This window comes from Carassius gibelio, chromosome B11 (assembly GCF_023724105.1).
Source record: "Carassius gibelio isolate Cgi1373 ecotype wild population from Czech Republic chromosome B11, carGib1.2-hapl.c, whole genome shotgun sequence".
In the NCBI taxonomy this organism is placed as follows: Eukaryota; Metazoa; Chordata; class Actinopteri; order Cypriniformes; family Cyprinidae; genus Carassius; species Carassius gibelio.
The window spans coordinates 16,217,376-16,243,462 of NC_068406.1; the positions used below are offsets into that span (position 1 = coordinate 16,217,376).

At 39.6% G+C, this 26,087-nt stretch overlaps 1 protein-coding gene across 1 annotated transcript in view; it reads left to right on the forward strand.

Moving 5' to 3' along the window:
* The first annotated feature begins 2,127 nt into the window (after positions 1-2,127).
* The window catches only part of skib (v-ski avian sarcoma viral oncogene homolog b), a 31,162-nt gene continuing 7,202 nt past the window's right edge, over positions 2,128-26,087 (forward strand). The window contains exon 1 of the mRNA XM_052569595.1: positions 2,128-3,417. Within this exon, the coding sequence (XP_052425555.1) occupies positions 2,524-3,417 (894 nt within the window). The 5' untranslated portion in view covers positions 2,128-2,523. The remainder of the gene's footprint in view (positions 3,418-26,087) is intronic.

Genomic DNA, 26,087 nt, shown 5'->3' on the forward strand with positions numbered 1-26,087 from the left:
CATATTTATCTTTTCCCAGTTGAAAATGTAGCCTATTTTCCCAGCCTCTCACCTGTTTTCTCTCTCATTTCAGACGTCAGCTTACGTGTGGAGAGTGAAACCTTGGGGTCTGTAGGCTTGACCGGTATTTGAAGCCAAATGAAACTGCATTCATAAGCTGCCCCCAAGAGCCTAACACAGTCAATCAGTTATTACATGAACCAGGATTTCATGAAACGATGATTGAACTAAGGGCTGAATGTCAAACAACCCCACTTCGTATAGGCTTATGTGCCAAAATGAAACATTAGACAAATGCTTGCAATATTCCATTAAAAATATTAAGCTGTTACAATAACACCCAATCCAAACAAATCAATATGTGACCCTGGACCAAAGCAATAGCCAAAAAAATTATAGATTTTTTTTTACGCCAAAAATCATTAGGATATTAAGAAAAGATCATGTTCCATGAAGATGTTTTGTAAATTTCCTATGATAAATATATCAAAAAATTTTTATTATTAGTAATAAGCATTGCTATGAAATCGCATGGACAACTTAAAATGATATTTTTACCAGTATTTAAATGTTTTTGCACCCTCATATTCCAGATTTTCAAACAGTTGTATCTCGGCCAAATATGTCCATTCCTAATAAACCATACATCAATGGAAAGCTTATTTATCAGCTTTCAGATGATGTATAAATCTCAGTTTTGAAAAATTGACACCTAAGACCAGAGCTGGATTATCCACAAGGGCACTTGGACCAGTGCCCAGGGGCACCAACCATTCACAACATCAAGGGGGGCACCACATGACACAAGCTTTAAATATTTTTTTCATAAATTGATTTATTATTAACTTGAAATTCTTGGAAGACCATACATAACTCGTTTATGAACACTAACTTAACAATAATAATAATAATAATAATAATAATAAATAAATAAAGATTACATGACCAGTCCCCTGTCAGAGTTGAGTTGATCAACAACAAGTACACGCAAATGTGTAATATTTTTAACGGCTACAGAAAATTTATCAAAATGGACAGACATCAATTGAGTGGTTTTGCAAAAAGAAAGAGGTAGTGCCCAGGGGCACCACACTGTCTTAATACGGCCCTGCCTAAGACTGGTTTTGTGGTTTAGTGTCACATGTTATGGCTTACAATTAACTGTGCATTGGTCATAATGACAATTTGAGATAACTAATTATAAAATGTAATGTCTGTCCTAGCTTGATTTTTTTTCAAAAATTATCAGAATGAAGCAATATTACACTGAATGTTATTACTATTTTAATATATTTTTTAAATGTAATTTACTCCTGTAATGGCAAATATAGCCTATTTTCAGCAGCCATTACTACAGTATGTGTCACGTGATCCTTCAGAAATCATTCTAATATGTTGATTTGCTGCATTTATTTTTATCAGTGCTGAAAACAGTTGTGCTGCTTAATATTTTTGTGGAAATCGCTATACATTTTTCATGATTCGTTGATAAACAAAGATCAAAATAAACAACATTTTATTAGTTTTTTTTTTCCTTTTTTTAGCGTTAGGCTATATAAATTACTGTGTCCTTGCGAAATCACAAAATAAAATTTGTACACTTTTATTCGCTATATATATATATTTATTGTTATTTATGCGTTAATCTGTAGGCATTGATTGGTCCTATAATAATGACATTTAGTAACAGTAATGTAGCTACCTTGTCTGTTGTTTAATTCGTTTTAATATTTTTCTTAGTGGGAACTAATCTACTTCAAATCATGTCCGTGTTTATTTGTCTATAGGCTAAATAAACTTGCAGAATAATGTAGTAGCTACAATATTTATTTAATGTAGGCTAGCTATTAATTCATACTTTGATTCACACATTTTCCAATTAAATTGTACATAAACGATAGCTCTTGCTGTTTATATAATGTTAATGATGACCTTTAAAATTTGTTAATGAAAGTTACTATCGCCGCTGTAAGTAAACTCCTCCTCCCGCTGCTCCGCTGCTACGGTTCTACGTGGAGTCTGTGTTCCCGCTTTTGCAGCTGCTGAGGCTGCAGGGGGAGGGAGAACTTTTCACGGAACAGCCAGCCCAGGGAGTCACATTCCTGGCCGGGATTCAATGACTGAACCAGACACAAACAAACACTGAGAGAGAGAGAGAGAGAGAGAGAGAGAGAGAGAGAGAGAGAGAGAGAGAGAGAGAGAGAGACTCACACACTCATAGTAAAGCGGAGGCAACTGCGCCGACGAGCTTTACACAAGACACACATTTTGGGCTTTAGTTGCAATGGGTCTGTGATACAGCCGGATTGAAAATTACATTTCGTTCAAAACTTAACACTTTTGGGAAGATTTTCTCGTCGCTCAGAACTCTGGTTCTTTCTGGTACGACTTGAGATTTGAACATGAAGCAGTTGAATGGATTACAAGGCGGCGTTGTACGCTTTCCGAACTGACATGGACTGTAGCGACACTTTCCGTTCACGTTCACCGAATCTATTGTGATCAGACTGCCCAGGTTTAAACATGGAGGCTCCCTCCAGCTTTCAGCCGCATCCAGGACTTCAGCAAACTCTCAAGCAGTTTCACTTGAGCTCCATGAGCTCCCTCGGCGGACCGGCAGCCTTCTCGGCCCGGTGGCAGCAGGACATGCTGTTCAAGAAGGACGGTAAGGGCGCCGAGGTGATGGTGAACCTCCCCGCGCAGACGCCTCCGGTCATGCCGGGGCCCCTCTTCATCCCGTCAGACCGCTCCACCGAGAGGTGCGAGACGGTCCTGGAGCGGGAGACGATTTCGTGCTTTGTGGTGGGTGGCGAGAAGCGCCTTTGCCTGCCGCAGATCCTCAACAGCGTCCTGCGAGACTTTTCTCTCCAGCAGATCAACTCTGTGTGCGACGACCTCCACATATACTGCTCCCGGTGCACGGCGGACCAGCTGGAGATCCTCAAAGTTATGGGCATCCTGCCCTTCTCGGCCCCCTCATGCGGACTGATCACCCAGACCGACGCCGAGCGCCTCTGCAATGCTCTCATCTACGGCGGCTCGTTCCCACCGCACGCTGACAAAGAGTTGTGCTCCATCGAGCTGGAAAGAACGGAGAAGAGCTTTAAAGTTTATCACGAGTGCTTCGGGAAGTGCAAGGGCCTGTTCGTGCCTGAGCTCTACACGAGCCCCAACGCGGCGTGCATTCAGTGCTTGGACTGCAGGCTCATGTTCCCGACGCACAAGTTCGTGGTGCACAGTCATAAAAGGCTGGAGAACAGAACCTGTCACTGGGGCTTCGACTCGTCCAACTGGAGGGCTTATATTCTTTTGGATCAAGACTATAGTGAGAAAGAGGAGAGCAGCATGCTGCTGCAGCTCCTCAACGAGTTAAAGGGAAAATTTGACCTGGGGAACAAGCACAAGACATCTTACAAGGTGAGCTTAACTTAAAAATGCACAGAAATATTATGATAAATCTACATCTGGACTGTATTAATCCAGATGCACTCCCAAAAATTGATAATAAAAATGATCAGTGGTGTGTTGTGTGATCGTTTTACGTGTTGTTGTGTGTATTTTACTTTATTGATTCTAATACACTCCTATTGACCTTCTCTTTGTTTCTAATCATACAACACCTACACCTTGTGCCACCTCAGAAGCCTGTCCCATAGATGTAACTTTGCTTCAAAACCCAGATTTTACATTGTATGTGATGTAGAGCCGGTGGCAAAATGGTTAATTGTACCATAGCAAGCAAAAATTTTAATTTAAAAACACATTTCTCTTCAGTTTCACCATACAAAACATATACTAGCCATACTTTTCCTAATTTCACCCAGTATTCCTTTAGTTTGTAATTTTTGCCTGTTACTTTACATAGTATTGACCATTGTTTTTTAGCATCGCAACCTGTCCATGTTGGAATTTAGTTAATTTGGGGTTTGATTTGATGTACAGCCTTCATCAGCAACAAAAATATGGTAATTTTATGCACTAAATCTTATGCATTTATTTTCCATCCTTACTTCTCAAATCATATCAAACCAACAAAGAACAACTGATCTATAGTGCATATAAATATATATATATATATATATATATATATATATATATATATATATATATATATATATATATATATATATATAATATTATTATTATTATTATTATGTAATAACATAATCTACTGCTATCGTTGTGCGTGTTGAAATTGAGGTGCAGCCAGCCAATGCCTTGCCCCCAACCAAACACCCCTTGTGCATTTATTTTGTGCCTCTGGATGCACTCAGGGGCATCTGCATATGACAAATGGAGCCTCAATTATGTATTTTATGGGAGCCAGAAATAGATGGGGAGGCTTGGGGAAGCCAGTAGTGGAGGAGGAGGAGAGTTGTGCAGGCTATTGTTTTGTGTGTATGTTTTGGGTGGGGGGCAGGTTGGGGTTGAGGTCACTCTCCAAAAAGCAGTTGGGGTAGGGTCAGCGCTGCCCTTGGGTTTCCCCATGTCTGCTGTAGCTTCACACCAGGGTCAGAGAGACAGCGAGGTTGGCTGCTCACTCCACGCAGCAGCTGTTGAGTGTGATTGTGCTAATGGGTCTACACACAGATATGTATGTGTTACCATGGTGTCACTTCAGCAGGTTTGGGATGCATGGTGTGGCAAATGCAGTTTCATTACTGTGGGAAATGTGAGAGACATGGCACATTTCAGAAATGCAGCGTCATGTATATTTAACGATCACTTCTCTATGGGAAAAGTGTTGGCTGATATTTGTCACTGAGTGGCTAGTTTACACTTTGCTGTGCCTTGCGTCTGGTTAAGCTAAAAAAACTCAGCTTTTTTGAGCAGTTATTGTTAGATGATTAGTTTCAACCTTTTATGCGCGTCATATATTTTTCAATTGTTCAATAAGCCCATTTCACCATGATGCTATGGTCTGTCCTAACAGTACAGAACCTATAATGTATCCAGAAGGGTGATTTTTTTTGCGGTTTCTATGGTCCATTGTCAGAGGTGTCCCAGTTAGCAAGCTGTTTGGGTCCGTGGGGAGATGTGTATCGGTGGACCTGTACGTAAAAAATAAATATTTGGCGCTTTTCACCTAACCTCATCTCAATTGAGACATTTATTGATTTTCCTCTTATTTTTGATAATTAACCTATTTTGTAAGTAACTTTTCACTCTTTCTGAGAATATTTGCTTCATGGTGTCTCTTGCTTTTTTTTAGAGAATTGCTGCTTCCAAATTGCTGGTCTCCACAGTTATAAGGTTTCCGAATTTTATGTAATATACTTGTTCACAGCAATTAGGGTATTATTTAATATCTGAAATATTTCACAGCTGAATATATTTAAAATCCATTCTAGGCTGGCTGATATAATGGGGTAGATTGCAGGGAGAGGGTGGCGAGTTCTCATAAAGAATCTGTCGCCCATGTCCACCAGGGAATTGACATGTGACCTCTCTCCAAAGCCAGTCAACCAACACCCCCCGGCCACCTCCTTTCAGACAGTCCGGCCAATCATGTTCAGCCGTTGGTACTTCAGCTGGACAGATGGTTGTTTGATAAAAGGCTGAAAAATGCATTGCAAATAAATAAGCAGCAAAACATCACACCAAATTTTTTTTTTGCCAGTTTTTATGGATTTATCTAAAAGTATGATCACATCTATTTGCCATCTTATCCTCTAATTTTTTTTTTTTTTTTTTTTTTTTCAAAATTTTAAAACAAATAATAATTTCAATTATACTTTTTACAATTAATGTTTTTAAACAAATTATATTAATTTTCATAATATTTTATATAATATTTCATTATTTTTCAACTTGGTTGTGAAATTGTTTTTCTACTTATTTTTTTTTTCATCAAAATGTTATGCTATTGAATCGTTTAACTTAATTTAAAAACCTTTGAGACAGTTTATTATAACTTATAATTTAATATTTTCTATAATTATTTATATTTTATTAGTATTATTTTAGTGTTATATTACTTAATTGAAACTTTTTAATAGTTGTGAAACTATTGTTTTTTTTTTTTTTGTTTGTTTTTTTGTGTATTTAGTGTTTTTGCTTCTATATCCATGACTGAATTGGTGGTTTTACTCAATTTCTAACAATCTTGAACGGATTGATAATGGTGGAGTCATGTTGTTTTATTTGGAGTTTCAACTTTCCCTTAAACCACATATTTCAAGTGCATGTGCATTGTCCTGCCAGGAATGAAGTAAGACTCCAGTGAGAATAGTGTTGTGTAATAAATTTGATGCAGAGGGGCTGTGGAGCTTTTAAATGGGGGTATATCAAACTCCCCTATTGTTCTGCTCCCTCACTTTATCAAATTACAGATGACTCCCAAACTGAGACCAAACCAATCAACTGAGTGTCTGACCCAAGATGGCCACGACCATAATAAATGTGCACGCCTGGGGGATGGAGGTCGCCATGTGCTTGCAAATTTGCATTTGTAATGCCTGTATCAGCTGTGGGGAAAAGATTAAAATGGGCGCACGACCTACTCATTTCCATTCCCATCTGTCTGCTGACCTCGTCGTTGCGGCCCGCGCTGCGTCCCACCAGCCGCGCTACCCCTTGCTCTGCATCCAGACTGCAAACAATTCCATCCGCTTGTCCCAACCATCCCCTCCACCCAAACACAGCAAGTGCTACTTATTCATCCAGCGCAGTCTGGCCACTCATCCGTAGTCCGTACCACATAACGGTGGCTGGCAAACAACCCCCACTGCCTGGGGTTTGACTTAGCTGAGTCAAAATCCACTTTCGGATGCCTATTCTCTGACTGGCTGAATTTTAAAAGGGCGGATTGAAAGGTTAACAGTCCCCAAGAGATGCTGTCTCATCCCCTCCCTGGAGGGATGGGGGTGAGGGGGTGGTCAGGGGCTCTCAGAGGTTGTGCCCTCTATTCTCTGCTCTGTGACCTCTTGTCTAAAGGGCGTCAGCTGGACCTCTCCACTGGCTGATGCTAGGGTGAAGACCTGCCGCCTCTTTTGTTCCTGACAGCTTTGTTACTCAAGCCGTCACCTCTCATTGTGTCTCTGGCTTCGTTTTGGTGCCCGTTGCACAACCAGTGCCTCCATGGTAATGAGTCTCAAAGCTTTTGTCTGCGTCTGTTGCCAACATGAAATGCATCTACTGCGGTGCTGTGATGATTTGGCACCACAATAGCATTGATCTTTAATCGGGATGCAATTAGCAACGAATGTCACTAAATTAGGCATTTGTTTTGTGAGCAAGTCTGCATTGTGATGGCATCGGTTAAGGTTTATAGTCACATGGGCTTGCATGAATATCCTGGCCACTCTTATTAGTATAATAAATGAAATGTCTGTTCCTATCAGATAACTCGGAATATAGTGCACGTCACGAGACAAATGGACTGATTTTCATTGATGCCTTTACTTTGCCTTTGCATACTTTCCTTTTTAAGCTTGAAAGCTCTGTTCCCCATGCATTGTAATTGCACATTATTTAGATTTTTTTTCTTTTGTATTCCAAGAAAGTGGTTTAATGTTGATTTGGTACCGCAACAATATTGATATTTAATTGGGGCGCAGTTCACAATAAATGTCACTAAATCAGGCGACTGTTTTGTGAGGAAGTCTGTATGATGTCTGATGACTGCATCGGATAAGGTTTAGAGTTGCGCAGGCTGGCACTGCCACCAGTCTGTGGGAACAGATGGCAGAATGATGGTGGTGGTGTTCTATGATCAGTTTCTCAGATCAGGCCCCTTAGTCGATAGCGTTTATCAGCTTCATGATTAATATGGCAACCCATCTGCTCTGGAGATGGAAAATCCTGAAGTACACAGCTGCCACTGTGCAAGAAACCCAGTGCCTTAATTGAGCTGCTTGCAAGTCCACTAATCCGAAACTGCTCTGCGAAGTCCACTCGGACGAAATTTCATTCTGATGGAAATGGCTTATGTAGCTTTAATTTTAGTGTTGTATCTCTTGCCCTTCTTCATTAGATGCACAACCTTGTACGACTTTATACTCCCTCCCTGATCCATCCTCATGAGCTGTAGGATGCAGTTTTATATAATCTACTTGGAATTTCAATTATTTCTCCGCCAGCCAGAACAAATTGGTAATATATATATTTTTTTAAAGTGTATTCCTGATCTCAATTCAGTTGAATTTCAGATATGCACCAGTTTTGTTTCAGCCAAAAGAAATGAGGAATCCAAACAACCCATAGTCCTGCACTGTGCCTTGCCTACAGGGATTATTTGAAATTACATTTACACAAATACGCCAAACTAAACCACTGCGCTCTGAGACATACTTGATTGCGTTTACTACCTACAGCTGTCGACTTCAGTTAGAGCCGCTCAGGGAAGGGTGAGGGCTGCGTGGTAAAGATGTTTCCTCAGGGTCTGTCTGTGGGATGATGCAGCTTTGGTCTGCGTGCGTGTGCCATATGACAAACTGGCATGTTGCTCTCGCCTACAAGCCTCCCACTGACCGCCTCCAAAACTACCATGAGGATAAGCTTTTGAATATCAAATTATTTTTTTTAATGTTCAAATAGCATTATGTGAACATGTTGCTTGGTCACATCCATGCACGTCATGAGGAAGAATCAACATTTTAGCCAAGCTTTTATAATCATTTTAAACTATTAATAGTAGCAATTAATGTGAAAAAGTGAACCATACAACTCTTGGATTATTTTTCAAGCCTTCTAAAGTCATTTGATACCTTTGTGTAGAAAACGGACCCAAATGTAAGTCAAAATTCACTAAATATCTTGCTGTCGGCCCTTGGCCTTGTTCTTGATGCAGTTGTTCTTATAATTTTTTGGGAAAGTTCTAAGTTCTTCTTTTGTAAATTAGGCAAATCTGGTTCTGATGCATTATTCCCATGAATAGCCCACTGGAAGGGAAAATTATCAGTAAATATGACAGGTTTTAGTCTGTTCCACATGTAAAGCTGTCACAGGAATTTGGATGACTTTGAACATACTAAGAGTAATAGACTAGTTTCATGATGCTTTCATGGTGATTTTTAAGCTTGAAAACTCCGGTCCCCATTCATTGTAATTGCACATCATTATTCAGACTTTGTTTTATGGGAGTAAGAAAGTCCTATGGGTTTGCAGCGGGAAGGGGGTGAGTAAATAATGAATTTCCACTTGCAGGTAAACTGTACTTTTAAATATAAAATAGTTGCAGTTTAATTAAATAATGAGCAAGCTGTATTTTATAAACCACACATTGAAAGTTGGCTCTTTCACGGCTAAGGGCAAAAGCTCCTGTTTTTATTTTTTTATAAACGTTAGCTGTCTGGGCTTTTTAATGAAAAGAGGGATTTTGTTTTTAAGCAGCCTGTGGCCTCTCGTTCACTCCTCAGAAGCACGCAGACGGCTCTCACTCCATGTCCAAGCAGCATTATTCAGAAAACTTCTGTGATTGGAGAGTCAGTGTAGTTGCTAAGCAAAGCTGCTCTTCCTGTGCTAAATAAGAACGTGATGCTTCCTGGCTGGTGGGCTGAGGAGAGCGTGCCAGCTCTCTTATGCTCGCTCACTCTCTGCACACTCTGCCTGTCTTTCTCTCTTACACACACACACACACACTCTTTAACACACAAAGTCTCTGCAACACACGTATCCAGGCCTTCTCATAGTGATTATGTTACTGAGGAATACAAGGTTCTGTCACAGCCTTGCAAAAAAATGGTGATGTCAGGATGACCTGATCTGTAACCTCCATTTCCCTATGCCTCTCGGCTTCGGATGAGTGTGAGTCTGTGTCTCTCTCTCTTTCGCTCTCTCGCTCCTGCTCTCTGGGTGGTGCAAGGATGGAGGTTTTCCTGCGTTTGCCCTCGCTGTGTTTGAGGCTTTGGGTTATGAGGCACATTTGGATTTTTCCAGAAAGGCTGATTCACTCCTCCAGCCCTCAGACAGCTGGGAAGGCCTCCATTTTCCACTCGATGTGATGGTCCACCGCAACATGGTGTTTCAGAAATGCTTCTAGAATGTTCAGCAAGATGGCGTTCTCAAAAACGCCAAGTTCCTTTGCTTTCATATATAATATAAAGTTGCTTTTCTAAACTTAATCTTTCTAAGGCTAATGCTGTCAAGTGCCATGTTTAGTCAGTCAAAATCTTGTTTAATATAATAAATATTCCCTTTTCCATGCTTCATCAAATTGACTGCATAATACATGCAGTAAATCTACTGTTACTTAAAGAGATAATTTGCCTGAAAAAAATTAATTCTCTCATTATTTACTAATTATTTTTCATGCATTGTCAACCAGTCCATACTGAAAGTTATAAGCTTCAAAAAGCTTTGTACACACCAAAAACTGTAACTGTACAGATAACTATACGATAACTATATTAGAATCCACAGCAATAGAAGATAATATTCTGTTTTATTATAAACATGCACTGCAGTTTTGTTGTCCGCTGCTTTAAATGTTTGAGCTGATGAATTCTGATTGATTTGTCAATGTATTAATCATTCATCAGCTGGGAAAAAAAAAGTTCTGACGCTATCACTCCTTTATCTTGTTATCTTTATGGCTGTGTTGTGAACTTCCCTTTTTATATAGAATTACTGCTATTACTATAACTTTATAGTTATTGTTTGTAAAGGCCATAACATACATTTTGATGCAAATGACTACCATAATCTTATTCTTCTAAAACCATTCAAATTTGTCTTAGTAATGGACCAAAATGTAAGTTATTACTCATAATAACATCTCCACTCCAGTGATTCTTTGAATCAGTGACTTCAAGAACTGAATCGGTCTGATTCATGAATCATAAATTTAAATGATTCCGTTCCGAGTTCCATTTGTGATTCACTGAATCAATACCAAATCAATCTAATTTGATCATTTGATCAATTTATCAATCAGATTTATATTAAATTCAGATTCATTCAGAATAAGCTTCACTCCTATTGTCATGTTATGGAGAGAAAAAAAACGACCAGCACTGCCTTTGGAAGTACTACTACTGTGTTCCACAATCACACGATTAGCAACAACATAAAAATAAAAAAAATACAAATTAAATTATGACAGAATTTCCATTTTTAGGTGACCTATTTCATAAATAATAAAATCTTAGTATCCACGGTGTTGAGCACAGCACCCATGCATGCAATAAAAAGACTTCTGTTCTTTGTGATAATTCTGTTTAACCTGTTTTTCTTGTTTTGCTAAGTTAAAAGGCAAAAGTAGATGAATAAAAAGAAAAAAGACCGTTAAAAGGATACAGAAGGGTGAAGGAAACTTGTTCTTTTATGTTCCTCAGTGGCACCAACAAGCAGACCTCTTGTAAGCCATCTCCCCCAGTGGCTTGAGTGTGTGCCAGATTTCTGCTTGGCACAGGAGATCAGGTATTAAATGCTAGCGAAGCACAATGAAATGTGGTGTGCTGTTAAACACGTACAAAATTTCTGCTATTGGAGCCTTTAGCAATGCGAAGCCGAGGCCTGGAGCGAGAGCCCATATCAAACGCATTCAGCACGGCTGCCTCCTCGCTCTATACAGCACAGTGAGGTTGTGTGGGACTATTTATCCAGTACCAAAACTGCTGCCACTTTCTTTTTTTGCGGATGACACCCCCTCACTGACTACTCTAATTCCAAGCATCTGGTCCATCGCTTTTCTCTCTTTCTCTATTCTCTCCATTTCTCTTAGGAAGGAGCTTTATTCAAACAGCCTGATGTGTTGTTATAGACATGTCAACCTCAATTATTCAGTTGTGCTCTGCCTTGGCTTCTTTCTCTTTCCTTGTAATCCATCCATTCTCTCTGCCTGTCTCTCTCTCGTTCTTTCTCTGCAGTGAGCGGGACATGCACGGGGGAGGGACAGTCAGCATATTCTAGATATGAAAAAAAAAAAATAGATGCCAATGCTATAAAACAGACGAATCAAAGATTTTACGTACTACGAACATGCATCAAATTGATCAAAAATGACAGTAAGATGTTTGTAATGTTACATCAAGATTTCTGAAAATGTATTCTGGTTTTCACAAAATTATTAAGCAGCACAACTGTGATGAACATGGATAATAAATAATAATAAGTGTTTTTTAACATCAAATCACCATATTAAAATGATTTCTGAAGGATCACATGACTGGCTGCTGAAAATGTTCTGGCTGGGGTGTCTTTCCTTCCTCTCTCTGGCTTGTAGGGCAATGTGATAGCATGCCTGGACCCAGTGTCTGCTTTTATTTATAGTGTGCCAGTGACCACAGACTAAGCAAGCCTGAAATAGGCAGCCTCTGATCCCATAATGACCCAGCTATTATCAGGCCTGTGTCTTAATTTGGGGGACCCGCTATCGTGGTCAAGGAGGACAGAAAGCTAGCTGCTAGCTTACAGCCTCTCTTTTAAAAATCCAAGCTGCTTTTCAGCTTATTGTAAACAGGGTAATCACTGTTCCTTTGGACAGCTTTGGCTTAACTGGCTTCGCCGTATAGCGCTTTTGGTTTGCTTGTCTGCGGCTGTCTCCTGGTGGAGTCGTCAGATCACCTGGGCCACAGCGCAATAGGAGGCTTTGATTTTTTGGGATTTTGGTTCGGAGGAGGCAACTCTGAGAAGTGCATGCAAAAGCTGAAGAGGTTGAGTGTGAATGAAGTGAGGAATGTGGGATGACTGTGTGACTGGACTGACGCACAGAGCTTTGATGTGTGGTAGACGTGAAGTCAGCTTGTAAAAGATTTGCTCCACATGCATAGGGGAGGTGATGGATTCATGAACAACTGCCATGTGAGATATCATCGGGCCATTTCTCTGTATACATCTTTTTAAATAATGTTTGGAATTACTATAATAATGCTATAATATTGCAATTTAATAAAAAAAAAAAAGGCTACTGGCCCTGTCTATGAACTCTCATGGGCAAAAACAAGTTTATCCCTGGCTGGAGTCTTACGTATACCGCAGGACCTACATATAAAACTACATATAAAAACCTAAATGGGTATGATAGGAAAGGAATGTCTGGGTCAAACCCTGCAAGCATGAATTACAACCGCAGTAAAACGGCCATGGTGGTGTTTCTGCGAAACGGTCACTCTGACAAATCTGCGGCTACGCGTGCTGCTCAATTCACACGTTTTAGCTGGTCCAACTGTACTGGCTGCTGATAGAATTAGTCTTTCCAAAAGGATTAGTCACCCTATCATCAAGCCTTCTCCCTAATTTATCTCCCTTTGTTGTGGTGCAGGCTGCATTAAATGGGATCAGGGGCCTTGGCCAGAGACAGTGGGAGGAAGTGGCCCTTTGTGTGCCTGGCAGGTGCACAGGGGTGTGGAATGACACTGGCATTTGCCTGTAAAGGGGGGTCGGGGGGCATCTGCGTGTTTGAGGCCTGACCTGTTGGTTTGGAAGGGAGTTGGGAATGCGTTTTCTACCAAACTCTTTCTTTCTGGCTGTTGCTGTCTCTTTCTTCTCTTAACTAGCCTCACCACTGGATAAGTGCTCCTGAGATATCCCAGAAACCCTTGCAACTCCACTTGAACCCTTAATCAAAGGACTCCTCTGGGGTTGGCAGTAAATTCTTCAGACAAATGTTTTTTGCACTCTCTCGGTCTCTCTTCCTCTCACTCTCTCTATCTTCTACTCCCTCCTCTCTCGGTTTTCTCCGCTCACATCTGGTGAGCAGTCCTTTCACTGATTTTACAGTTCTGAGGTCATTTTCATCCTATGAGAAAAGTGAAACCTTATGAGGGGAACTGCCAGGGACATGCACAGCCAGGAGGGGTTGTTACAGACCACTTTAGTGGGATGGATTTTTTATTTTAAATTTTGTTATGCTGTTTTACCAATGTCTGTTAACAAGGCCATTCTTGGCTATTCAGGAATGTAAGTTGTCTTCATCCCAAATCTCTGTCTGAAAATCACATATGTGCTCTACAGCAAAAACAATTCTGGAGACGTATGGAGCGCTAATGAAATGTTTCATGAAAGAAACCCACCAGAGCAGATTTCGAAGTAGGTTTTCGCCTCCCCACCCTCATTTTTTATTTAACCAGTTTTTCAAGGTCATTTATAAAACTTATTTTCATTGAAATCCCTGACAAGCCTTGGCTGCGTTTTGCTTGCAGAAGGCCTCACTGCAAAAACCTGAGACAGCTGTGGCCACTGAAGTGTTCAGCATTCAGCAAGGAAACCAAGTGCTGCATATGCAGAAAGTGGGAGACATTTCCTGGAATGCAAACAACCTCCCTGTCTGATTTTTACTGAAAATGGGCTAAAGAGGTGTCTTTTGGAAGGATTGTGTCTTTATTTAGATTCAGAGACTCAGACTGTCCATTATGTATGATTTCCGCTCCTATAAGCACCACCAGTTCACTGTCTGTAATCTATCTTCCTTCTTCCTTTCCTCCATTCATCTCTCTCTCCTTCTTTTCCACCAGAGAATATGAAGAAAATGTGCTGAAGCTGCATTTGTTCCTGCTGGCTGACACAAAAAGCTAATTTAGAGCTCCCCTCCCTTCTTTCAATTAAAGCTTCTCATAAATATGGAGTTTTCTGTCTGTGGTGGTGAAGGACGCCAAATTAGAGCTAGCCTGTAAAAAAAATATATAAATGACTTAAGCTCAAACAGTTGAAGAATTTAGAAAGAAGCTTAGGGATCAGGCTGAGGGCACATGGTGTTGGTAATCATATTTATGCATATTAAAGCCCAAGGGGATTTTCAAGAATGCTTGGGTAATGAGTTTCTTTGGCCACCTTCAGTCAGATGTTGTTGATTAAACTGGTCAAATGCTTGTATCAAACCATATTAGATCAGGAAGAATTTGGCCTTGCCGTTGTCTCAAAATATTTCACAAATATTTAACTATTTTCCCACTTATTTACTTTGTAAACAGCTGATTTATCTTGAAGACTGACAGGAGGTCACTTCAAGTTGTTTCAGCTAATACACATAGCTTCAAAACAGAGCCATTTGATGTCATTCGAACGGTGTGAAAAGGAGTGGTCCAGTCTTCTATGTTTTACAGTAGCCATCAGCTTAATGAGGAGAGTGTTAAATTAAGCTCTATCACTTCAATTGCCCGCAGTCCCAGCACCCCTAATGGCCCAGGAAGCCCGGGCAGGGGTTGTAGGGAGGTCAGGTTGAATTACAGAACATAAACAACAACACAAGCCTCCTATCACCAGAGAAAATAAAAGCAATGGCAGATGAGGTAAGAGGGTGGAGCTGATGGCAGTTGTTGTTTTTTGGGGGGCTGGGGAAGCAGCTAATCTCTTGAACTGATAAATAGCAGAGAAGATTATTGATTGATGATTGATTGATATTTTTTTAAATGGAAATCTTGCACTTGTAAACTCTCTTTGACCTGGATGTTGACAGTGAAGTAAAGAAAGATAGATAGATAAATATATTTAGAGTGATCGATGGGACTGACAGCTCTTCTGATAGATAAATGGCTAGAAAGAGAGTGAATGTCAGTTCATCAGGGTCAGCTGGTTTTACTAGAGCTGGAGACGAGTCCAGAGACAAGGGGTCCAGGGGCACACAGACTCCCCCACCATCTGGCAGCCATAAAAGGCTTGGAAGTTTGAGTTTTAGGGGGTTTTTACAGCCTTGCAGGGTGAGACATGGCAAGGCACTCTGGATGCCCCCAAGTTCCTCAGCTTCCTCCACAGCCTTCTGTTGCAGGTCAGAAGTTCATTGCCTTTCTCCCCTTTAAAATACCTCGGAGCTTTAGTTTGGTGGGAAGTGGGCTTTATGCAGGCATCTTTTGCATGTCTGTCCACAGAGAGAATTTTACAAGGCAGGACAGCAGACGTGATTCACACAGATGGCGAGAAGTTGGACCCTGGTGAGTCAACGAATTAGTTTTGTGTCGATATGCGTCATCATGTGCCTCATCAAATCGCTCTGAAACTTTAAACAGCCCCACTGACGCGGAACGGAATAATTATGAAGTAATACAAAAATTTGTGTATATTTTGTTGCTGCAATCAGTTCAAAAGGTCAGGAAATTAAAAAAATTATGACTGGAAATCATGCACGTTGCCAAAAATCCTGTCTGATATTCTAGCGTTCTACAATCCTATCTCGAGTGCTTTGCTTATTGGGTTTTTCAGGTCTGATCAAGCCTGGATTCCTTTAGAAATTATATCTTAACTATCTAAACGTCTAAACTAACTTTAACACCTTCGGAAGCTTAAGTAACAATGTCCTCTCGTAAATATTAGTTAACAGAGAATCAAACTGAGAAAGCGTAAAGACAATTTTGATCCTGTCTATAAATTTTGTCTGAATAACAATGACTTTCTTCCAACTTCTTGGCCTTGTTTTTGTTTCCTGTCTCATTTCCATCTAGTGTATCTCAGTGTGGTTGAGTTTCCAGTCTCTTTATGGACCCCACTTGTTTCAGCATCCTCTTTGAAGGACGAAAACGGCTGACAGTGGAAGAGTAAAAACTGTGTTTGGCAGGCACGCCCTTGAAGGTTTCTATGTCACTCAAGCCCATTGAATTTTTAATTATTTCCTGGCTGTGGTATTCTGCTCCACTTCACTAGGGCGCCTGGCTCCATGCTGTCTCAAAGCTCAGATGGTAGACACTGTTTTAGACATTTGCGGTTAAATCTGCTCAAATTCTTAGACGCCTACTGCAAGCAGGTGAGACCTTGGTTCATGAGACTTTTTTTTAAAAGGATAGTTCCTAGGTCTGCACAATAAATCGAAATTAAATCGAAATCGCGAGTAGACATAAGCTGCAATTGTCATGCGAAACTCTAAATACGCCCAGCAGAAGAAACCCAGTAAGTGCCTATAGCGGTTTCTGAATAAACCAAAGATTTAAATGCTTTTATTGATTCAGCGTAAATAATAAACACAACTGCAGCAATCTATGGTTTATCGGAGTTATTATTGTTATAATTTTCAGTATAATAAAGTGTATTTTTAATGAAATCACTGCATCATGATTATCACTGCATAGAACACTATGTTATGTGCCTTATTCTGTGTAAGAAGCAGCATTTACTACACAGAGCCGTAATTCACTGACAAATACGGAAACAGCTGTTATAATCAAGAACGATTTCTTCAATTTCATAATAATACGATTATATCGTATGTGAATTTTTATTTGTATTTTGTTTGCGTAGCTTGTCAGTGAGCTACGGCTCTGTGTAGTAAATTGCTGCTCCGTCTATAAGCATGTGCTGGAGGCTACTGTAAATCTAACAGTCTCTGAAGCATGTTGGTGCACATGCAAAACTAAATTGCCCATATTTACAGCTCCAGCATTTCCTGAAAGGGGGTCTGCTGGAGACAGACGGCACTTCCCACTTTGCTATGAATCCCGCACGCAGCTTTTGTCTCTCAGACTGATGCATTTAGCATTCATATCCATCATTATATCCTGCCCGGCAGACAGCAGTAATGTAATCTCTGTTGATTTACGGGCAGAAGTGTGCATCCCAACTCCCAACAGCTGGATCTGCTCTGTTTCAGCGCTGTCTGATCATGCCTATTGCATTTGCCCCTTATAATTATTATAATAATGACTTCAAATGCATTTGATGCCAGGACCTCTGATTGCACTTGACAAGAGCTTCTCCAGGCTGGTGAGTTGCACATCAAAGACGCATTCGGAGGGTGGTGCGGTTCAAGCATTTGGCTCAAGATTTATTGAGAGGCTCTTAACATATTTTTTAGGCCGTTTCTCCCTCACTTTTCCGTGTCATGTCGAGGTCTCCCGAGTTCCAAGAGAGGAAAAGAGTAATAAGAAAGAGAATGAGAGCGGGAGATTTTGAATAAACGGCTGGAAATAATGATCTCTGTTCTGAGTTAGTGGTTACATCAACAGCAGTGATTCAGGGAGGAAAAATGCGGTTTATGTCTCTTTAAGTCTCTAGGTTGTCTGCAAAATGCATTAGTCCTGTGGAGCAGACACAGGCCAGGGCAGAGGGAGGAGCCCAGGGCTGCAGAGGGGGGAAGTGCTGGAGGATGGAACAGCCGCAGTCTGGGCCTCCAGCCTCCTGGCTAGACTGTTCAAAGTTATTATTGAGTTCCTGAGCAGAGCCTCCCCTCCCTGCCATACTGGTGTCTGTTCACCCTCTGCTCTCGTTCTCTCAGACTCGCTGTGTGGGTATACTGCCAATTCACCATTATATTATGGCCTTATACAGTAACACAGCACGCTTTAGCATTTTTAAAAGGACATTTTCAATCCTTTTTTTAAGAATTAAAACTTAATGGTAACACTTTGCATTAAAATTCACATGGCTGACACTGGTTAATGCATTTGTATCCTGAACTTACAATGAACAACGATTTCTTTATGGCATGTCTTAATTTATAAATATAGTATTGTTTATTGTTAATTTATCTTGGTTAAAAATACATTAACATTATTTTTGATCGCGGTCGATTAAAATGTCTCAACGATCTGCTTTTGAAGACATATCATAGTACCGTGCTAGACTTTCTTTTAGATGAAGTTCTGGTGCCTCTATCTTAATATACTGTTACTGTACAACGCAACATACATTCACATCAGTGTTAACTCAGCGATGGATTCTCACGGGACATTGGACTTATTTGTAATCACTAAACTACATGATTTGCATGTGCTTTAGAACCTTGCCGGTTAAAGATTTCACTCGCGGGCTGTTCTGAAATGCGTATTCTCTGAGCGCGTACCTGAAGTGCAAGCACTAAAAAGCCTATTAAACAGCGCCTGAAGACTGAACCAAGTTATCTTTCACAGTAATACTGTCAGAAAACACATGGTTTACATATAACCAGTTGGTTATGTCTAAAATGAAAGTAAACAGTTGAGAGAAAAACATGCCTGTGTAGCTATTTGATGCAGGCAGGTCTTTAAGGGACAATGTTAAACATGCAGCCAACTGTCCTTAAAGGGATAGTTCACCCTAAAATGTAAATTCTGTTATTATTTACTCTAATATGTATTCATTTATTTCTTATGCTGAACACAAAAGAAGGTATTTTAAAGGATGTGGGTAAATAAACAGTTGCTGGTTTCCATTGACTTTGACAGTCGGAAAAAAACAACAACTGTGGAAGTCACTGAGAACCCTGTGGATTTGGCTACCCACATTCTTCAAAATAAAATTTATGTTCAGCAGAAGAAAGAAACTCATTCAGGTTTAAAACAACTTTTGAGTGGAGGTGTAAAAATAAAACACTATAACAGAACTGAGAGACAGATGACAGAAATGTAATTTTGGGGTGAACTAATCCCTCAATGTTTATAAAACAACAAAACTGTGAAAAATCACTCACTACTCCTGACTGAAAAACTTTAATGCAGTTGCTTTAATATGAATTAAACTATATAGTGTTTTATTTTTAGATTTGTTCATTTAATTTCTTGAATGCTACTGCTAAATACACCTATTGTACCTGAAAATAAAGCACTGTTTGTTTGTTTTTTGTTTTTTTGTATATGATGTGTATTTGTAATGTGTCTCTTTGTTCATATTTTTGATGACAAAGAGAAAATAATGACAAAGATTTTTATTTTCACCCGCATTTTATTTATCCACAATTCTTTTTTTTTATATTTTATTTATATATTTTTTTAAATTCTTTGTTACCTTCAAAGTATTTGTCCTTATAATAGAGAAATTTGTTGGCTGTAATGCTCAGACAACTCGTAAAATAGTAAAACCATCATGACAAAAAATCATGATAAAATATTTTCGTGATATGACATTTTGGCCACATCCCCAAGTAAAGCTAACATTTAATTATACTGATTTATTGTGATTTTAAATTATATAAAAAAAATCTTACAAAAATGCAAATTAGTATAATACAAGCTTACTTTTAATTATATTTATTCAACCCATTGTTAGCATACCCGTTATTTATTATTACACTTTTAAAAAATCGTTATTACAGATTGCTATATTTTTATGTTTAGAATATCTTTACCAACAACACAAAAACAGTAATAATTTAATAATACTGTTAAATGTAATATTTAGGAAAACTTTCCATTTTCATACTGTATTATTATGTGATTTTATTTTTATTTTGTATTATTATATCAGTACGCATGCATCATAAGTGTTCCAGCATATGGTCTTATAAGGTATAGAACATATGAACAGACACACACACAGACAAATGTGCCTCAGCTGTTAGTGGACAGGCCACATGGGTCAGTGTGGATTGGTGCTGGGAAAGCTGGAAGATTACTTGCCAACCATATTGGCCCTCTTTAGAGACAGGGCTCAGGACAGGAGGACCGGGCCCTAATCCTTCTGACCGGATCAGACTGAACAAATTAACACACAGAGCAGTGTGTCCTCGAAACACAGGGAACATACACACAGCACACTCAGGAGACATTTATATAACACACTGGCCTGTATCTTCATTCTCTCTCATATCTCAGACCTGAGCTGGCGCTGACTCACTGTTAAGATTCTGTGTTAACCATTTTGGCAACACCAGATTATCTGTAAACCAGCCACGATTCATTAAAGTCAAGGTACTTCACAGGCTGTATGGGTGCAGAGAACTAGCAAAGGTAAACGTTTAATGGAAGTCATGTGTGGCCATACATTTAAAGAGTACCTGGCTAATGTTAGCCACAGAAGCAAGACTAGCAGAGGATCTGGTCTGCAAATGCCTTAGTAAAGATGGCGAATTCGGTATTTTGTTGTTTTGTCGGTTGAGTCAGAGCTGATCTCAAAATGTTATGCGGTTGCTATGGAGAAAAACATTGCCCCTTTCAGATTCAGAGGAGCGCTGTAAAATGAAAATGGTCCAGGAAAAAGAAGTTTCCAGGAATTTTCAGGGTTACAAAGCAGACAGCACATCAAATGAGCAGAATTATGTGTAATGCCTGCTGAAAAAACCGTACATAGCTGCTGGTCCCCTGTAATATCCAATTTAGGATGCTGAAGCCATAACCAGCTAAACCATCTCCATTCAACATGAAATATAATTTTTTGTAACAGACATGCGTCATGATCATTATCTGTAAGGTTTGTAAAATGAAAACCAATCACACAAAAATGAAAATTCTGTCACCATTTACTCACCCTCATCGTTCCAAACATCTTTGACTTTCTTTTGTGGAATGTAAAAGAAAATATAAAAAAAATGGTTTATGGTTTGGTTACCCACATTCTTCAAAATATCCTCTTCTGTATTCTTCAGAAGAAAGTAAGTGAATGGTGACACAATTTAAATTTTTCCAAGCGTTTAACCTTTTTATTTTGAAGAAGATTTCATGCATCAAATCTGTATCTTGTTCAATGCAAAGACGTTAAAGCAAAAACTGACTGGAACCAGACACCATCCAAGCTTTTATTTGAAGGATGCATATTTTTTTTTCCATTGTTAGGTTTCCTGTCGTGAAAGAGTAAGTGTCCTTCTTTGCTGCTTTATGGAAGAATGAGCCTCTCTGTTTCCCTATTAATCTCTTTATGTAATCATCTGCTTTGTTAAGCTGAACTGAATGTGTTCCATGTGGATGTAGGTACTACTTCATGGAAAAATGGAAAAGGGATTTTTCCAAAATCCAAGGCTTCTATGTACAGATGTGACAGTGCTTCACACAGTGCTGTAATAACACCCAATTTCAACCTTGTATGTCTTATACTTTGGAAAAACGCTCAATTATGGAGTTCTGGGGAATTTTACTCAGCAGTTAGCCCTTTTTCGCCTCCAAATTTTTTTTTGTTTTTCCTCTCCTGTTGTTTCTAATGCTTCCTGCCATTCTACAACATCCATTAGCACTTCCACCTCCATTCTACCGCACTTATGTTTGTTTTGACGAAAGCTGGGGGAACATTGGGCTTTCAAAGTGACTGTAAAGCAAACTAAAATAATCCATTCCCAGCCTTGGCTATATCAAACCTTAATTATAGGGCCCACTCCCCATTTCTGCCTCGCTCACGAATGAAAGGCAAATGCAGCGTTTCAAAGAAAACTGGCATGTTTTCCATTACTGTAGGTCCACTTGCAAAGGTTAGCCGTGGTCTTAAATGGACACTCTGCTAAATGTCAAGTGATGGACTCCCTCCTAGATGGTTGCACACTATAGTGCTAGGGTTTGGAGCTTGGTCTTTACAGCACCTCTGTGTTGTCAATTGTCAGCGTTTAGATTGCATCAGGGCTTGAGAATGCCGAAGGGTGGTTGGAAGCAGTAAATTTCAGATGGATTTATAGCCTCACTTGAGCCAATTTCCAGCACACCACACCACCCCTCCCCTATCCCAGGGCAGACACAGTGGAGGTGCTGTGACATCGTTGAGACCCTAAGCACTGACCCTAACTTCACCCTGCCGCTTCACTGTGGGAGTTTTTACAACTTCAGCAGCCTCTCCGTACCCTGACACCTCCTGACCTCCCCTTGGCATTCACTCCCTTATCACCCCTCCAAACAAACCCAGCACTGCTCCTTATTTAGTGGAGGAGTCACAGTTATTGCCATCAGCCTGCCATACACAGCGAAGTACAAGCTTTCTTGTTCTTCTAGAAGCATTTTGAAGTTCGTGGTGTGTGAGGGCTAGTGTTGCTGTGGGAGGGAGTGTTTGTGTATTCAGTGTCTGACAGACCAAAGCAGCTCCCTGAAAAAATGCATATCCTGTGTGTCCTGCCCTATTTAACTGTCATGACTGATTGATCGCCGGCTGGAGCATTGCGTATAAGTGAGTGCATAATAATGCATTGGTTGCATTGCATATATTTGGTGAAAATGTCTTCAATGTTTGTGCCTTTAAACATTTCTCAGACTTTTTCAGTCATAATTTGGAATCCTTGTCTTATTTTGTAGGATGTTTGGCTTCATTTGACTGAGACAGTGGATAATGAAAATGGGAGAGATAGGAAACATTGGAGCAGAATATGTTGTGGGCTGGACTCAAAGCTGTGTTACCTATATTAGCTCCAAGGCCCCTGTGTTGTAGATTTAAGATGCATATATTTGATAAAAAATACAGTAACATTGTGAAATATACTTTCAAATTCAGTTTATTTTAATATTTTTTAATGGAATTTCTATCATAGCTGAGTGTTCAGCAGCGATTACTCCATTCTTTAGTGTCACATGATCTTTCAGAAATCACTGTAATATGCAGATTTGCTGCTCAAGAAACATTTCTTACTAATATGAATATTGAAATAGTAGTGCAGCTTAATGTTTTTGTCAAAACTATGATTCATTTTTTTCAGGATTCCTGTCCTTAACGATTACAAAGTTCAAAAGAGCAACTTTTTTCTTTTGTCACATTTCTTTTTACTGTCACTTTTGATAAAACATTTGTATCACTTTTAATGTTTTACTGCATCCATGCGGATTAAATTAATTATTTTTGAAAACTTTTGAACCGTTGTACTTGTGCCAGCTCTGACAGCATCATCTTTTAATTTGCCCTTTTTTGCTTTAGTTTCTGCTTTTAGTTTCTGTGATTTCTTTGCATGAGGCGCTGGAGATTTCATTAGCTGTTAGCAGGTACAGGAGGGGCTCTTCAGCGAGACGCACAGCTGCTATCTGAAGTCTTCACTCTCACTGGAGGAACTAAAGCCCCATCTGCTCAGTCAATCACTCAACCACCAGAGCCAAAGCCAGCCAGCCATTCCACCCTCTGCACTCTGGGACAGCTAGAAACTGCAGATAAAAAAGGGCGGGAAGACCATTTGACTTAGTGTTGGTTGTGGGTGGCTTGAAGCTCTTCTACCTGACATGTGATATTATGACCCTCTTTATTTCGAGCCCTTGTGTTGGTATGGTGAAGAGGAGATTCAGTGAGACTTTAATCGTCTTTCTGCACTTAACTGCTTGCGTATTAGCATTACAACTAAAGCACACAGATTAAAATTTAGGCACGACCAGCACTCAAGTTCCAGGCGAACTTGTTCCCCCCGACTTTAGGAAATTTGTCTGAAGATGTCTTAAAATCATAATAATATGCAGTTGGTACCAAAAGTCTGAAACCACTAGTGGAAAGTTGAGTTTAATTAAAAGAAAGTTTCTTCATATTTGACATATTTTTGTTCTCCCACAAGATTTAAGAATAACCCAAAAGGCATCTTGTGCTTGATGTTTTGCTCCGTAGAAGCAGACCATCTGTAAAAAGGAATCACGTGATCACTGATCAATGTCACAAATTTGCAGCCTAGAACTAGTGCCAAATCTTATTACATTTATCCTCTTTTTTTTATGATGTTGCGTTTTTATGTGCCATTTCCTGTTTACATTTTTATTTAAATTATATTCCGTATCCCAGATTTTAAGTGTGATTTTATACTATACTAAACCCCACTGTTAAGCCTATACAGATTTATCAATCTATCCCACGATCAAACTGAAAACCTACTAGTAAAGACAGATTAGCTGCAGTGAGAGGAATGATCTTTAGTGGTAAGTGTTCAAAGTTTCTACAACAGACATTTACAGAAATGGAGTTTCTTTTTCTCATCATGCCCTCGGGCTTCCTAGTTTGCTTGGTTCTGCATTATTAGTGTTCTAAATGTGAAGAGAAGCATAAAGACATTGTAAGAATGTGTGTGTGCCTTGTGGGGTGTTTTGTCTATGCTTCAGTGTAAGCATTTCTCTCCAAAACATGCTCAGTTTGATCCATTTAGACACATAAATGCAACCCATTTCATATCAAGATAATTTGTATGTATGAGAATGCTTTTTATTTGTTGTCTGAAGGTGGATTACTTAATGGAGGACTTCTTAAGAGTCCGATGAGACTATAGCCTTATGTGCCTTCTGGAATATGGCATATTGAAGCAGATGGATTCCTCCATCACTCTCAGAGCAGGATTATGCGTTATGCTCCGCCTTTGCCTCAAAAGTCTGTTCCCTCTTCAGCTCAGACAGCAGCAAAACTCCAGTCCAAAGGCTATTAACCCAATCCAATCAAGACTGGTTTTCCCTAAGGCATATCTGACTTCTGGAAGTGGATGGACTTGAAGGGAAACGTGATGGCGTGTTTTTTTTTTTTGGCACTGAAAGCAAAAAAGCTGTGGACATTTTCAAAAGGCTACGATCTGCCAGCTGACACCTGGTGACAGCCATGCTTAATATAAATTGTGAAACCCTCCAAAGCACTCACACTTGCATGAGGACAGCTGTCATAACCTTATCCTTTCTCTCTCACATACTCTTATGATGACACTTTCATCCTGTATGGTCTTCCAGCTTTTAATCAGAGCACCGTTCTCCAGCACGTTTCAGAAAAGCTCCTACCCAAATGTGCTTCACCGGTTTTGCCCTTGACTTTGGCAGAGCACACTGAAGCACACACAGATCTGGGGATTACATGCAGGATTTCCGTGGGGGGGAAGAAAAGCTGTAATAGGAAACTTGTTGTGCCTGGTTGCTGTGCACCACCACTACAGCTCATTATTGTGAGGATGTTAGTTGCTCGAGTAAGTTCAATAGAGCAGACTATTTTTGTTTCACGGCAAATGTAACTCCACTTGTTTGGGTTCCAAGTAATATTAACAAAGATCTGGAGCACGCACCATCTCCCTGAACAAACTGGATGGTGTATCGCAATGAATGCAAGCAGAGGTCGATATTCGATTCATTAGTCATTCCGAAATCAGAAGCAAAAGTGGTCAGATGTTATCCAATCCAGTTTATGACAACATGCTCCCATGACTCTTGGACTGAGCAATGCATTCCAAACTGTTTCACACAATATTTGTCTGGGACGTCTGCACATCTTAAACCCTTTGGCAAATATTTCATTTTTCAAACACTTTTAAAATCAGTATCGGGCCAATTATTTATTTATTCTTTCCATTTTTTTTAAAACTAGTGATGCATGATATATTGGTACAGTCTTTTAAAAATATAGTTTGCAAAATTGTCTATAATTTGAATATTTGCCATTTATTGTCCAATCCATCATTAACATAAATAAAAATCATTTTATTCATGAGTTGATTTGTGCAGTGCCTTTGGTTAAGTCTGCGCAAACATGCATGTTTCATCTGTGTATGTTCAGCCTCATGTTTGCTGTAAAGCACTCCTTTATTACCTGTCTTCAAAGAAATCTTGCACAATAGGCAGTTGAAAGGGCATAGGATTGAATGGCCACTTTAAGAGTAAGCCGTACTTGGCCTTCAAGTATACATTCCT